We start from the raw sequence: 14147 nt of genomic DNA on the forward strand, positions 1-14147 counted from the left end.
TGGAACGTGCTGAGTCCTAACCACGGGGCCGCCCGGGGATTCCACATCTAACATTTTAAAAAGCACAGTCGCACTCATTCTAGAAAACTAAGGCTGGCCAATAGAAGAATTCATAAGCACTATGCTACCAGAGTTTCACTGCTAAGCCCTTAATTTTCAAATTCCCTGTAGGAAGTTGATGACTGAGAGCTGCAAAAGTATTTTTGCATTTTGAATACAGTTAGCCACCTTTGACCAGTGAATGCTACTTTAGCTCATATGCAGGAATATGATAACATATTTCTTCTTGGAGAAATTTATTTTGCTCTTTATTAGAACCTGAATTGAAGTTCTACTTGCAAAGTGTCTGACTGCATCATACAATTTTACTGAAAATATTTACTTTGTTTGGAAGTAGATACAGATATAAATTCACAACATCAGGGGTTGCAACCTTCAAGTTACTGGTTTGTCTCTTTAAGGCACTATGGAGAGGATACTCTTGGAGGAAAAAAATGATAGCACAAAAACTAAAGCCATTCGACAGAGACTTCAGTGTGTTAACAGGGAGGTGCGAGAAGAAAACAAGCTCTACCACAGAACGGCAGTGGCCCTGCACCATCTCCTGACGTACAAGTACCTCTCCAGCGTGCTGGAGGCCCTGAAGCACCTGGGTCAGTTGGTTTCAAGAGTATCTTGTAGAAGGTTAGAGATGCACTTTTACCTCAGAGTAGACAAGGAAGGGGCTCCCCAGGAGGCGTTAGAGGTGAAGAGCCCGCCTGCCAGTGCAGGAGACGTAAGAGACGTGGGTTTGATCCCGGGGTCGGGAAGATCCCCTGGAGGAGGCATGCCAGCCCACTCCACTATTCTTGCCTGGAGAATCCCCATGGACAGAGGAGCCTGGTGGGCTACGGCCCACAGGGTCACAAAGAGTCAGACACGACTGAAGCAACTTAGCGCGCACCAGTAGTTAAGATGCTGATTTTGTTGCTGTGAATGTATCTCTTTTTCTCTTCCTCTTTCAGAGGCAGTTACTAGACTGTCTTCAATTTGCTGCGAGAAGATGGCCCAGAGTGGAGCAATCTCCAAAATATTTGTCTTGATCCGAAGCTGTAACCGGAGTGTCCCGTGTATGGAGGTCATCACATACGCTGTGCAGGTCTTGCTTAATGTCGCCAAGGTACTTTCCATCCTGATTGGGAAGCGTCTCGTGGTCCAGAGCTCTCCTCCACAAGTTAGGTCTATGCTTGCTCATCACTATAGCTGAGATCTCCAGGTTACAGTGCGTTTACTGCGTGCCAGGGTCTTAGGAAGATATGTTGACTCTTTTCACATAGCTGTACATAGAAACACTGTGTGCTTTATGATTTTATTTCTTCTGTTTTTGTAGTATTCATAATGGTGATGGCAAGCATTTATCAAGGACTTGCTAACTATGTGCTAGTGCTTTTCATGCATCATTTAATTAAGTCCTCATGTTAATCTCTAGGGTGGTTTGTATCATCCTTCCCATTTTGTTTTTGTTGTTTTCTGTTCAGTCGTGTCCTACTCTGCGGCCCCATGGACTGCTGCATGCCAGGTTCCCCTGTCCTTCACTATCTCCCACAGTTTGCTCAGATTCACGTCCCTTGAATTGGTAATGCTATCTAACCATCTCATCCTTTGTCACCCCCTTCTCCTCCTGCCTTCTATCTTCCCCAGCATCAGGGTCTTTTCCAATGACTTGGCTCATCAGAAATTAGGTGGCCAAAGTATTGGAGCTTCAGCATCAGTTCTTCCAATGAATTTTCAGGGTTGATTTCCTTTCAGATTGACTGGTTTGATCTCCTTGCTGACCAAGGGACTCTCAAGAGTCTTCTCCAACACCACAGTTTGAAAGCATCAATTATTTGGCACTCAGCCTTCTTTTTGATCTAACTCTCAGATCTGTACATGACTACTGGAAAAACCGTAGCTTTGACTATATGGACCTTTGTTGGCAAAGTGATGTCTCTGCTTTTTAATATGCTGTCTAAGTTTGTCATAGCTTTCCTTCCAAGGAGCAAGCGTCTTTTAATTTCATGGCTGAGTCACTGTCCCCAATGATTTTGGAGCTCAAGGAAAGAAAATCTGTCACTGCTTCCACTTCTTTCCTATTTGTCATGAAGTGATAGGATCAGATGCCACGATCTTCGAGTCTTTAATGTCGAGATTCAAGGCAGCTTTTTCACTCCCATCTTGTAGTGAAGGAATAATCATCCTTACAGGAGGGAAGGTCCCAGCCTGAAGACCAGTGTGTGGTCAGTGGTGGGGCCAGACATGGGCTCACGTCCATCCCCAGCCAGAGCCAACCCTCCACACGCTGTGCTGAACCAGAGCAGCAGCACCTCTTCCTATCACATCCGGCAAAACAGGGTGGTACCACCGCTGTGCCGGGAACAGGGTGATACCACCGCTGTGCCCGGGAACAGCGTGATACCACCGCTGTGCCCGGGAACGGGGTGATACCACCGCTGTGCCCGGGAACGGGGTGATACCACCGCTGTCCCCGGGAACGGGACGATACCACTGCTGTGCCGGGAACAGCATGATACCACCGCTGTCCCCAGGAACGGCGTGATACCACCACTGTGCCCGGCTTCCTGGGACACTCTAGGTGCGAATGTCAGTCTTTGGCCTTGGGCTGCTCGAAGTTGTCTCCATCAGAATCTCACATGTAGAGATGTTGACATGGCAGGTTCATCCTCCTCGCCCGATCCATCAGCCGTAACTTCGAGACTTCCCCTGGGCTTTTTCTCTTTGAGGAGCAGTGGTTGAGACAGAGACTCTGATGCCAGACTGCCTGGGCTTGCATCCCAGCTCTGCAGCTCACCATGGGTTACTCACCCTCTCTGTGCTTCCCCTTTTTTAATGTAAACTGGGGGTAGTCATCGTATCTTTCTCCTAATGTTATTGTCAGAATTAAATGAATCCGTGCACATAATGTGCTCGATCCACAGATGTGCCAAACAAGTGCAAAGTGTTCATATTGCTTTGTTGTTTTTATCTTAGTACCAGTAGCATTATCTTTTACCATGCAGATGTCAACATGAATCTAATGATGTGATTCACAATTGAAGCATGAAAGATATATTCTTGGCTAATGATCATCACATTTATTTATTTTAAAGCAAGCTCACCTTCTTCTCGGGAAGCATGAGTAGGGTAACAAGCAGTCAATCTTGTCTTTATGGTTATCTTAACCTATGATTACCTGTCACAGATATGTTATATTTTTCTGAGAGGGTGTCTCTAAAATGTCCTTGTTTTTTACCTTGTTTTCATGTACATCAAGGTGTGCATTTTCAGAGATTTCAGATTTGATTCATTTTTTGTGGAACTTTAAAGTAGGTTGGGTAAAAAAACATTAAAAAGGCACATGAGCATATAAGATGGATCCCGAAATGACCTCGGAAAGTCATCTCATAAAGTCCTCACTCTTGATGCAGATGGTCCACAATTTGGCTCTAAGCCTCCTTCTCAGTTGGTGTTTCTAAGAGACTCTGCGCTCACTGTAACTCGTAACTTGGTTCTGTTCTCCTCCAGTATGAAAAGACGACTTCGGCGATTTATGATGTCGAAAACTGTGTAGATACCCTGCTGGAGCTTCTGCAGATGTACCAGGAAAAGCCTGGTGACAAAGTTGCCGACAAGAGCAGAAGCATTTTCACAAAAACCTGTTGTTTGTTGGCTGTTTTATTAAAGACGACAACTCGAGCTTCGGTGAGTATTCACCAGCTTTTTTTCCTTTGCAGTTATTTTTGCATGTTCTTAAGCCCAAGACTTTCATGCGGTAATTATCATAACTTCAATAGGGTTTTGTGTGTGTTCACACTGGCTTTTTGGGCTGATTGTCTGTCGCGTGTCAGGGGAGCTGAATTCTAGAAGTAGAATTTATTACAGCCCTTAAAGTAGGAAATGGAACCCACTCCAGTATTCTTGCCTGGAAAATTCCATGGACAGAAGAGCCTGGTGGGCTACAGTCCATTGGACCGTGAAGTGTCAGACATGGCTGAGCACAGACACAGGAGTAACCAGCTTCCATGTATACTTGAGGGAAGTAAGAACCGTGCCAACCAGGAAGCAACCCAGTGTGTTGACTCCTCATCCTCTCGCTGTGATGTAGAGACGTGTCGAGCGCATCCCTGGTGAGGTCTCTGCATTACCCTCCCTGTGTGCAGTCAGCAGGGCTCACCACGGACCGGGATAGGATTGTGACCTTTATCCTGAGAACCGTGGGAAGCCACTCAAGGTTTCTTAAGCAGAGGAATATGTTCCAGTTTAAGTTTTAACATCACCTTGGCTGCTGCTTGAAGAATGGATTTGGGAGAGCGTGTGAGATGTAGGGAGACCGTCAAGGAAGGAGGCAAGTGTAAGCACTCAGTGGTCTGGGCCAGAGTCTGTGCTTGACCTGGGGCTGCTTCTGTGAGAGGTAGACGGGTAACGCTGGAATCGTTGAGGAGGTAAAATTCACGAGACTTGGTAACTATATATAATAGGTATATTGACTTTAATGTTTGCTTTTTTATTCAGTATGGAATTAAGTGTATCACTTTTGAATATTTGCCCTCTTTGTAATTCTTTTTCTAAACCAGTCTAACTGCTGCACTTGGAGAGCATAGCTTTTTATTGTTTAAAGCTTGTCATTTACTGCACAGTGTTTGTTAACTGTAATTGATTTTGGCAATCAATCCCTTCTGGCAAAGAAGGGATATGAAGTTTAATCCTAGTTACTATTTTAATAAACATACATTTTCTTTTTTAGGATGTTCAAAGTAGGTCCAAAGTTATCGACCGTATTTATAGTCTCTACAAACTTACAGCTCATAAGCATAAAGTGAATACTGAAAGAGTCCTTTGTAAACAAAAGAAGAATTCTTCTGTGAGCCTTTCCTTTTTTCCAGAAACACCTGTAAGAACCAGAATGGTTTCAAGGTGAGCAGTAAATGTACCCTGCAGTTTTGTGTCGCCAAACATGCATTTGTTCATTGAGCCAGGGCTTCCCAGGTAGCTTAGTGGTAAAGGATCTGCCTGCCAAGCAGGAGATGCAAGAGACGTGGGTTCAATTCCTGGGTCGGGAAGATCCCCTGGAGGAGGAAATGGCAACCCACTCCAGTATTCTTACCTGGGAAATCCCATGGACAGTGGAGCCTGTCGGGCTACGGTCCACAGGGTTGCAAAGAGTTGGACGCTACTGAGCACCACCACCACCTTTTCAACGTATGATTTTTATTTAAGAACTTGGTGTATTTTAATATGAATTACGTTGTAGAATTATTAACATATTAGTGAATAGATTCTACCCCCCCCCCCACCTCCCCCTTTTGACATTTGTTGTTTAGTCGCTCAGTCGTGTCCAACTCTTTGCGACCTCATGGACTGCAGCACACCAGACTCCCCTGTCCTTCACCGTCTCCTGGAGTTTGCTCAAACTCATGTCCATTGAGTCGGTGATGCCATCCAACCGTCTCATCCTCTGTCATCCCCTTCTCCTTCCGCCTTCAATCTTTCCCAGCATCAGGACATAGTCAGGGGTTTGTTTTTGGGGGGCATTGTTGGGGGAAGTAGGCGGGTAAAACTCCAAACAGTATATATGCACCTTTTCTAAGATAAAATATTTCTGTCACAACAAAGTTCCCTTGTACCCCTTTCAGTCAATTCTCTCACGTTAACCCTGGATTCTGGAAACTACTGCATGATTTCAGTATCTTTAGTTTTGTCTTTTCTGCTTTGTCCCATAAATGGGATCGTACATAGCCAGCTTTCTGTGACAAACTTTTCTACTTAGCTTAATAAATACACCTTGGTGAGGTTCATCCACATCTTATGTGGCCTAGATTTCATCTCTCTTCACACAATGCTCCTCCATGATAGGGAAACACCCACTCTGTGTGACCACTCCCCTTCCCCCCCAATTAATTGATATTTGGGATTTTCACTGGAAAGAGTAAGAAAATGGAATTGTGTATAGTGGTAGGGGTTCATGTGAGGAAGATGGATATGATTCTGTTTTCTCAGTGAAGGAGATTATAAACATTAACTCTGCAGCATAAAATAGTCATCTTGGGGAAAGAGGAAGGAAGCAATTTCTAGGTGGTTTCAGTCGCTGCGGTACAGTCAGCCAGCCTGGTTGTGTAGTTAGTTTCTCTTTAGCAAGCTTGCAGGAATGAAAAAGGCAGATACCTGGATTCAACTGGGAATCCGACTAGAACTTTCCAGCAGAATTCAGTAGGAAAGAGCGACAATAGCATTAGCAGCATTTGCAAAGGAGATTATACCAGGGCACCCAAGGCAGACGGGAGAGAAAGGTGTGCAGTGCTGTGCTGGGCGCGGGCTTGCACTGAGGTCCAGGGAAATAGGCTCCCAGCGGGCGGAGCCAGCGAGCATCACATGTTAAGTCCAAGGACGCGGATGAATCCCAAGTGGCGGTTGGGATGGACGGCCGGGCACCTTCTGAGGGCCGTGCCAGTCTATCGTGTGGTCATGTGACAAGGAGTGGCCCTGCAGGAAAGGGGCAGAAATGGACAGAAGAGGGGTCATCCCTTGGGCTGCAAGGATTTGGAGTTCTGAGATGGGACAGGAGTTGAGCGGAGGCCGGAAACCAGGTTTACAGACAAAAGCCTGGAGTTTCATGGCTGAAAAGCCTGAGCTTCAGAGGAGCCACCATCATCCTTCGGGGAAGATGGGGAGAAACGATCTAATGTCGTAAACGGCGATAACAGGAAGCTTCCCACCTGCGTGAGGGGCCGGGAGGGGGCGATGTGCCCAGGAGGGGCCACATTTCAGTTAAGAAAAAGCGGTGGACATGACTCTTTTAAGAGAAGAACTTGATTAATGGAAGGTTTTTGTTGTTCTCACAGACTCAAACCAGACTGGGTTTTGAGAAGAGATAATGTGGAAGAAATCATAACTCCTCTGAAAGCTCTTCAGATGGTGATGGACACGCTCAGCCTTCCTTATTAGCAGAGGCAAGCGTCTCGGTGTGTACAGGAAGATCAGAAAAGCTCATCACGCAGATGGAAAGCGTTTTTAGGTTTCTTTGTACAATTTTTAAAAATCTGACTTTGTGTTAAAGTTAAAAAGATATATGTAACAAATAAACTTTATATTCTTTCTTTCTCTTATTTAATAGCTTTATTCGAGTAACAAACTAATGTCATGACATGATTCCGACACTGTTATCTGCGTCTGTCATCTTAAAATATTGTATTAGTTTGGATATAATCATATTCCTAAAGGGAAAACATTAGCTTAGTGTTCCTGTTTTATAGGTATATTGAAGCATTCGTCCAAAATAAATGTTGAAAAGTTAAGAGTCTGCCAACTCAGGTAGAAGTGAGAAGAGGATAAAATAACCCCACAAATGCCATCGACCCCTGCTTCCTGACTGAGGACCATCCAGATGGGCAACTGAGCCCCTCCGGGCACATTGGGCAAATTCAGCCCACCTCATCACATACTAAAAACCCTAGAGTTTGAGCTGAGTGGGGCTATAATTTGACCTGGGGAGAGCAAGGTTGTAATAGAAACTAGTCCCTGAGCACAGATCTGAAGATGGTTCATTTACAAAACACAACCTGTTTTTCATAGCTTTGGGTTGCTGCTGCCAGCTCTGCACCCGTGGTTCCTGGGCTGCAGACGCCTACCTCCAGTGGCTGTTTGCAGTCTGATCAGGTCCCAAAGTCTGTCTAGAAATGGGGGCCAGGACAGTTCTTAACTCTTAGAAATAAATCAGTAGTAGCCAGAAATGGAAAGGCCATTTAACTACTTGTTGGAATAAGGATTAAACATAATTAGTCAGAAATTGTCTGAGACCTAGTTGGAGTAGATCTAAAGACCCTATTGATGAATATATTGTAGAATATGTTGAAAGGAACTGGAGAATTTTTGTTTTTTTTCCCTCTTCCAATAAAGTATTTTGGGCACTCTTGGTACTGAGAATTTTCCAAACGGTGTGGTTTTTGTTGACTCTCCCAAATGCTTTGTTTTTCATTTCACAGAATTTTAGTATAAACAGTTTATTTACTTGGTAAATTATACTGCTAGGATATAGTCAAGCAGCATAAAATGTTATTGGTATTCATTTCTTCTAAGATGGTTATGACCAATTAGTATTTGCACAAGAAATATTTCTAGCAAGTTATACATGAAAGGTGATTTCCAGACTTTTACTGATTAAGAAAATGATGTCTTTTTGATTACTTTTTAAAGTTTTATATTGTTCACCTGTCACTGATTCTCGGTATAAAGAAAGCATAAGCTGTTATAGTTCTACTTTCAACAAAGGAAGAATTCCAGTGAAAACACTTTGCTTTAACTTATTCACAGGGGGTAAAATCAATGCAGATAAACATTTGTTTACAATCTATATTTGAAGGCATGTGTATTTGTGGGTGCATGTAAAAATTTCCAACCTATGTAAAGAAAGAAGGAAATAGTCTAAAAACCTGCTTATTTCAAGAAATGCTTATGGGGGTTACATGAAGTAGTGTTTCTAAAGCTATTATGGACCATTTTTTTCCCTCCAATTTTACAGAAGCCTATTTCAGAAACAAATCTTAAATGAACAGTTTTTTGGTTTTTTTTTTTAGTTTTAAAAATCTAATTTTATTCTGATTTGTTTTTGTTTTTTCACCTTTTGGTCTCACCACGTAGCACGTGGGACCTTAGTTTCTCTACTAGGGATCGAACCCACACACTATGCTTCAGAAGAGCAGTCTTAACCCCTGGAATGCCAAGGAAGTCCCTAGTTTTATTCTATGAATAATACTCCATTATTAATGAAGATAACTTGTATTTGGAATAATGGTTTATTTTGGATTATCTAAAAAACAAAATGAAATTTTTTCTGAACTTTGCCCTTGCTTTGCTAAGGCATCATTAAGTTTCATACCTGCTGAACATTATTGGAAACAGATTCTTCCTCCTATCAATAATTGTGATTGATCTTTATTGTGGTATGTTGGTACATTAATAGTCCAATAACATCTATATGCATCAATATGCCAGCAAATCTGGAAAACTCAGCAGTGGCCACAGGACTGGAGAAGGTCAATTTTCATTCCAATACCAAAGAAAGGCAATGCCAAAGAATGTTCAAACTACTGCACAATTGCACTCATCTCACACACTAGCAAAGTAATGCTCAAAATTCTCCAAGCCAAGCTTCAACAGTACATGAACCGTGAACTTCCACATGTTCAAGCTGGATTTAGAAAAGGCAGAGGAACCAGAGATCAAATTTCCAACATCTGCTGGATCATTGAAAAAGCAAGAGAGTTCCAGAAAAACATCTACTTTTGCTTTAATGATTATACAAAAGCCTTTGTGTGGATCACAACAAACTGTGGAAAATTCTTAAAGAGATGGGAATACCAGTCCACCTGACCTTCCTCCTGAGAAATCTGTATGCAGGTTTCGAGTAAATTCCAGGAGTTGGTGATGGACAGGGAAGCCTGGCGTGCTGCAGTCCATGAGGTCGACTGAGCGACTGGACTGGACTGAACTGAACTGAACATCTATATTTATCTTAACAATGTTATTGAAGACATAGGATACTTAGTGTCTTTCTTCTACTGTTACTTTCTCTCTGAGGCTGTCTGGGTTCCATGGCCTCTTTTCTACAAGCCCTCTCAATTCCACATGTGTCCTCTCTGCTCTAAAATAAGCGATGACCATCTGCTTCCCTCACATGCAGGCGGCTTTTGAGTGAAAACCCACCCTGATTCATAGCCTCGCTCTCAGAGCACGAAAGTTTGCTCTTCAACAACCTCCTGAAGTGTGTCTAGCCAAGCTCCTCTGACTATTTGCATGTCACATAATTTTGTCTTGTATTCTAGACTCATTGAATGTTGTATTGTGGAGACTAGACTCTCCTGTATCTCTCCCTCCCCCCAAAAAATGTTTTTAACAACTTGGTTGGCTCAAGCTGAACACTGATTTTGCAATGGCAGCTCAAATCTTATTTCAATTATTCTTTATCCTTAACTGAGTTACTTTGAGTTTGCACAGCACATAGATATTCAAGAGTCATTCGGAGGGGCTTCCCTCGTGGCTCAGCGGTAAAGAATCCAGGAGCCAGGGCAGGAGACATGAGTTGGGTCCCTGATCCGAGAGGATCCCACACGCCTCGGGGCAGCTAAGCCCGGGCGCACAGCTACTGAGCCGGTGCTCTGAGCCCAGGAGCTGCAGCTACTGAAGCCTGCGTGCCCTCGATTCCGTGATCCGCATCAAGGAGCCCAGGCACCGCAGCGAGGGCAGCTCCCACTCTGCACAACTGGAGAAAGGCCACGCAGCAAGGAAGACCCAGCACAGCCGGAAAAAAAGAAAGGGAAAAAACAAGGATCATTTGGAGATTTACGGAGAAATCACACACAAAAGTCGGGGCCCTCTTTTTGCACTCTCCAGCCTTATCTACCCATCGCCCCCTTTCTCAGTGGACATTACTGCCCCCACCGGCCTCACCGGTGTCTGTGGGCTTTTTCTTTAAACCCAAGGTTTCACTGCATTGCAAAGTGCTGAGTGCAGAGTTCTCTCAGGCCGTAGCCTGTAAAAATGGGTCTGCCTGAGAGAACTGACTTCCTTGCCTTCTTTCAAGTGAACTGTCCCATCCAGAAAAGGTCTGCTGCTTTCCATTCTGCTGTGCGTCAGTGTATCTGGTTTTCTGGTTTTCACTGGGGGTGATTTTGGATTTTGTTCAGAGTTGCTCTCTGAAGTTTACTTGTGAATATTTGAAGCCGAAGTTGAAGAGGTGTTTTATCGTCCGTTTTATTCTCCTTCCCAAAAACACACCTTTTACTTTTAAAAAATTAATAAAGGACATTCAAGATGAAACCTTAGACACAGTGTAAGGTTGTGAATGATGTCATTTCCCCCCCCAGAGAATTTATTTTTGGTCCTGACTGACAGCTAGCCTACAAACACCAGCTGCTGCACGTCACCTTATCCAGTTTGGACTGAGATGGTTTTGAGGTGGATTTGGGTCCCGAGGCAATCTGTACCTGCTTCTCACATACTCTTATTCGTCAGGGCCCAAGAGCTTCCTACTGTCTTGCAGGCTCTGCAAACCACTGCTGGTTTCTAACAGACCCCCAGGGTCTGTTCATAGCTCTGCAGTTCATCTTAGTCTTTTTAGCATCACTCTCAGATCAAAGATTGCTATGAGAGGAGAAAGAAAGAAAGTGAAGTTGCCCAGTCATGTCCGACTCTTTGCAACCCCATTGACTGTATAGCCCGCCAGGCTCCTCTGTCCCTGGGATTCTCCAGGCAAGAATGCTGAAGTGCATTGCCATTCCCTACTCCAGAGGATATTCCCAATCCAGGGATAGAGCCTGGGCCTCCTTCATTTCAGGAAAATTCTTTACCACCTGAGTCACCAGGGAACATATACACACGACTATAAATAAAATAGAGCACTAATAAGGACCTACTATGCTGCACAGGGAGCTCTCTCAATCCTCCAATGAGCTGTGTGGGGAAAGAATCTAAGGAGAGTGGGCGGATGTGTGCGTATAACCGAGTCACTCTACTGCACACCTGAAGCTAACACAACATTGTAAATCAACTATACTCCAATAAAAAGTGAGAAAAAACACACGTCTTGCCGGCTCTCCTTTTCTTAACTGGAGTGCCTACAGGTGGACCTTTCAGCTTCACGCCAGCTTCTCTTTCCTTTTTGGCCTCTGACTTTTCCTCTGCCGGCTTCTCTTTACCTGCTCAACTTCTCTCAGTCGTGAATCAGGCACAGTGCGTAAAAATAAATATCACGGCCTCCAAACAGTGCCTCTGAAGCCCTTCTGACTAGGTTGGAAGGAATGGGGAGTGAAATTCTACTCACCTCGATTACCTGTCAGAGGCTTTCTCCTATTTCCGGTCTTCCTCCTGTTATGTTTTGATTTTGACTCCTTCACCTCGTGGGAGAGAATAGTGAGCTACACACGGCAAACCTTACCAGCAAGCAGGGCATCGCTGCTGGCCAAGCACCTTGCTTTGCAACATGTGCCACAAAAGAGTTTAAGAAAGAAAGAAATTCTCAGAAACAGAGAGAGAGCATCCAAGTTTAAAATACTGTTTCCTATTGTGCTCTGAATAAAACATTTTTATATGTATTTTGTTATTCTCAAAATTCTAAGTAATAGTCCCAGTTCAAGATTTCCCCCTCAATACTGAGGAGGAGAAATAAAACTTCTATTAATACCTGCTTCCTTCTAAACTAGAGGTCAGCTGTTTTAACAGCAAGTGTGATTTACACATTCTTATTTTTTTAATTCAACACCACCAATCTTTGAGTTAGTATAAATTCCTCATAGATTTTGATACTGTCTTAATTTTTTGTTTTTTTACATTCCCTGTGTTTCTCATTGATTTAAAATTGTTGACCACTATTTTTGAAAACACCTTTATTGAGGTAAAGTTCACATCCCATACAATTAGCCCATCTAAAATGTACAATTCAGTGTTTCCTGGCATAATCACAGAGTTGTGCAATCATCACCATAATCAATTTTAGAACACTCATCACCCTTAGCTTTCAGTCACCAGCCCCTCCCCAGGTCTAAGCCTAGGCGACCATGAGTCTACCTTGTGTCTCTCTGCATTTGTCTACTCTGGGCACGCCATGTCGATGAAGCACATGGTATGTAGTCTTCTGTGACTGGCTTTTGACAGTTGGCAAGTGTCTGAGGTTCATTCATGTTATGACATGTAATAATACTTCATAATATTCCATTGTTTCTATGTAACTTTTGTTTAGTTCCTGTGTATATTAATGAGCATCTGGGTTGTTTTTTAGTTTAATTCAGTCACTCAGTTGTGTCCTACTCTTTGCAACCCCATGGACTGCAGCATGCCAGGCCTCCCTGTCCATCACCAACTCCCAGAGCTTGCTCAAGCTCACGTCCATGGAGTCGGTGATGCCATCCAACCGTCTCATCCTGTCGTCCCCTTCTCCTCCCGCCTTCAATCTTTCCCAGTATCAGGGTCTTTTCAAATGAGTCAGTTCTTCGCATCAGGTGGCCAAAGTATTGGAGTTTGAGCTTCAGCAACAGTCCTTCCAATGAATATTCAGGGCTGATTTCCTTCAGGATGGACTGGTTGGATCTCCTTGCAGTCCAAGGGACTCTGATGAGTCTTCTCCAACACCACAGTTCAAAAGCGTCAATTCTTCAGCGCTCAGCCTTCTTTATGGTCTGACTCTCACATCCACACATGACCACTGGACAAACCAGGGCTTTGACTGGACGGACCTGTCCTTTTTGCTTTCTGTCATAAGGGTGGTTATCAGCTGCATATCTGAGGTTATTGATATTTCTCCCAGAAATCTTGATTCCAGCTTGTGCTTCATCCAGCCTGGCATTTTACATGATGTACTCTGCATATAAATCAGGGTGACAATACATAGCCTTAACATACTCCTTTCCCAATTTTGAAACAGTTGTTTTTACCTTTGGGCTATTATGAATAATTCTCTAGGAACATTCACATGTAAGTTTGTGTAGATAAATGTTTTCATTTGTCCTAGGAATTTATTAATATCTAGGAGGACTGCTGAGTCAATGGTAACTCTATGTTTAACCTTCAGAGAAACTTACAGGTTGTCTTCCAAACTGAGCGCACCACTTTACATTCCCTTGGGCAGTGTTTGTGGGTCTCCATTTTCCACATCCTTAAGAACTCCTGTTATTATCTGACTTTATCACCACCCCAGTTTGTGTGAAGTAGTATCTCATGATGATTTTTATTTCAATTTACTTAATACTCTGGTCACCTGATGCAAAGAACCAACTCATTAGAAAAGACCCTGATGCTGGGAAAGATTGAGGGCAGGAGGAGAATGGGGCAATAAAGGATGAGATGGTTGGATAGCATCACCAACTCAATGGACATGAGTTTGAGCAAACTCCAGGAATTAGTGAAGGACAGGGAAGCCTGGCATGCTGCAGTCCACGGGGTCACAGAGTCACACATGACTGAGCAACTAAACAACAACAGAATGATTAATGATGTTAAGCATCTTTCAATGCGCTTACTGGCCATTCATACATCTTCTTCAGACAAATATCTATTTAGATCCTTTTTTTTCATTTTTAAATTGGATTATTTGTCTTGTTCTTTTGAGTTGTAAGAGTTACTTATACATTCTAAATACAAGC

At 43.4% G+C, this 14147-nt stretch overlaps 1 protein-coding gene across 1 annotated transcript in view; it reads left to right on the forward strand.

The window, feature by feature from the left end:
* The window catches only part of ASPM (assembly factor for spindle microtubules), a 61543-nt gene extending 54422 nt beyond the window's left edge, over positions 1 to 7121 (forward strand). Inside the window, 6 exon segments of the mRNA XM_043485345.1 lie at positions 462 to 486; positions 489 to 653; positions 1005 to 1159; positions 3544 to 3720; positions 4763 to 4932; positions 6858 to 7121. Coding sequence (XP_043341280.1) covers positions 462 to 486; positions 489 to 653; positions 1005 to 1159; positions 3544 to 3720; positions 4763 to 4932; positions 6858 to 6960 — 795 coding nt within the window. The 3' untranslated portion in view covers positions 6961 to 7121.
* Positions 7122 to 14147: the final 7026 nt, after the last annotated feature.

Source organism: Cervus canadensis, chromosome 13 (assembly GCF_019320065.1).
Source record: "Cervus canadensis isolate Bull #8, Minnesota chromosome 13, ASM1932006v1, whole genome shotgun sequence".
Taxonomy (NCBI): Eukaryota; Metazoa; Chordata; class Mammalia; order Artiodactyla; family Cervidae; genus Cervus; species Cervus canadensis.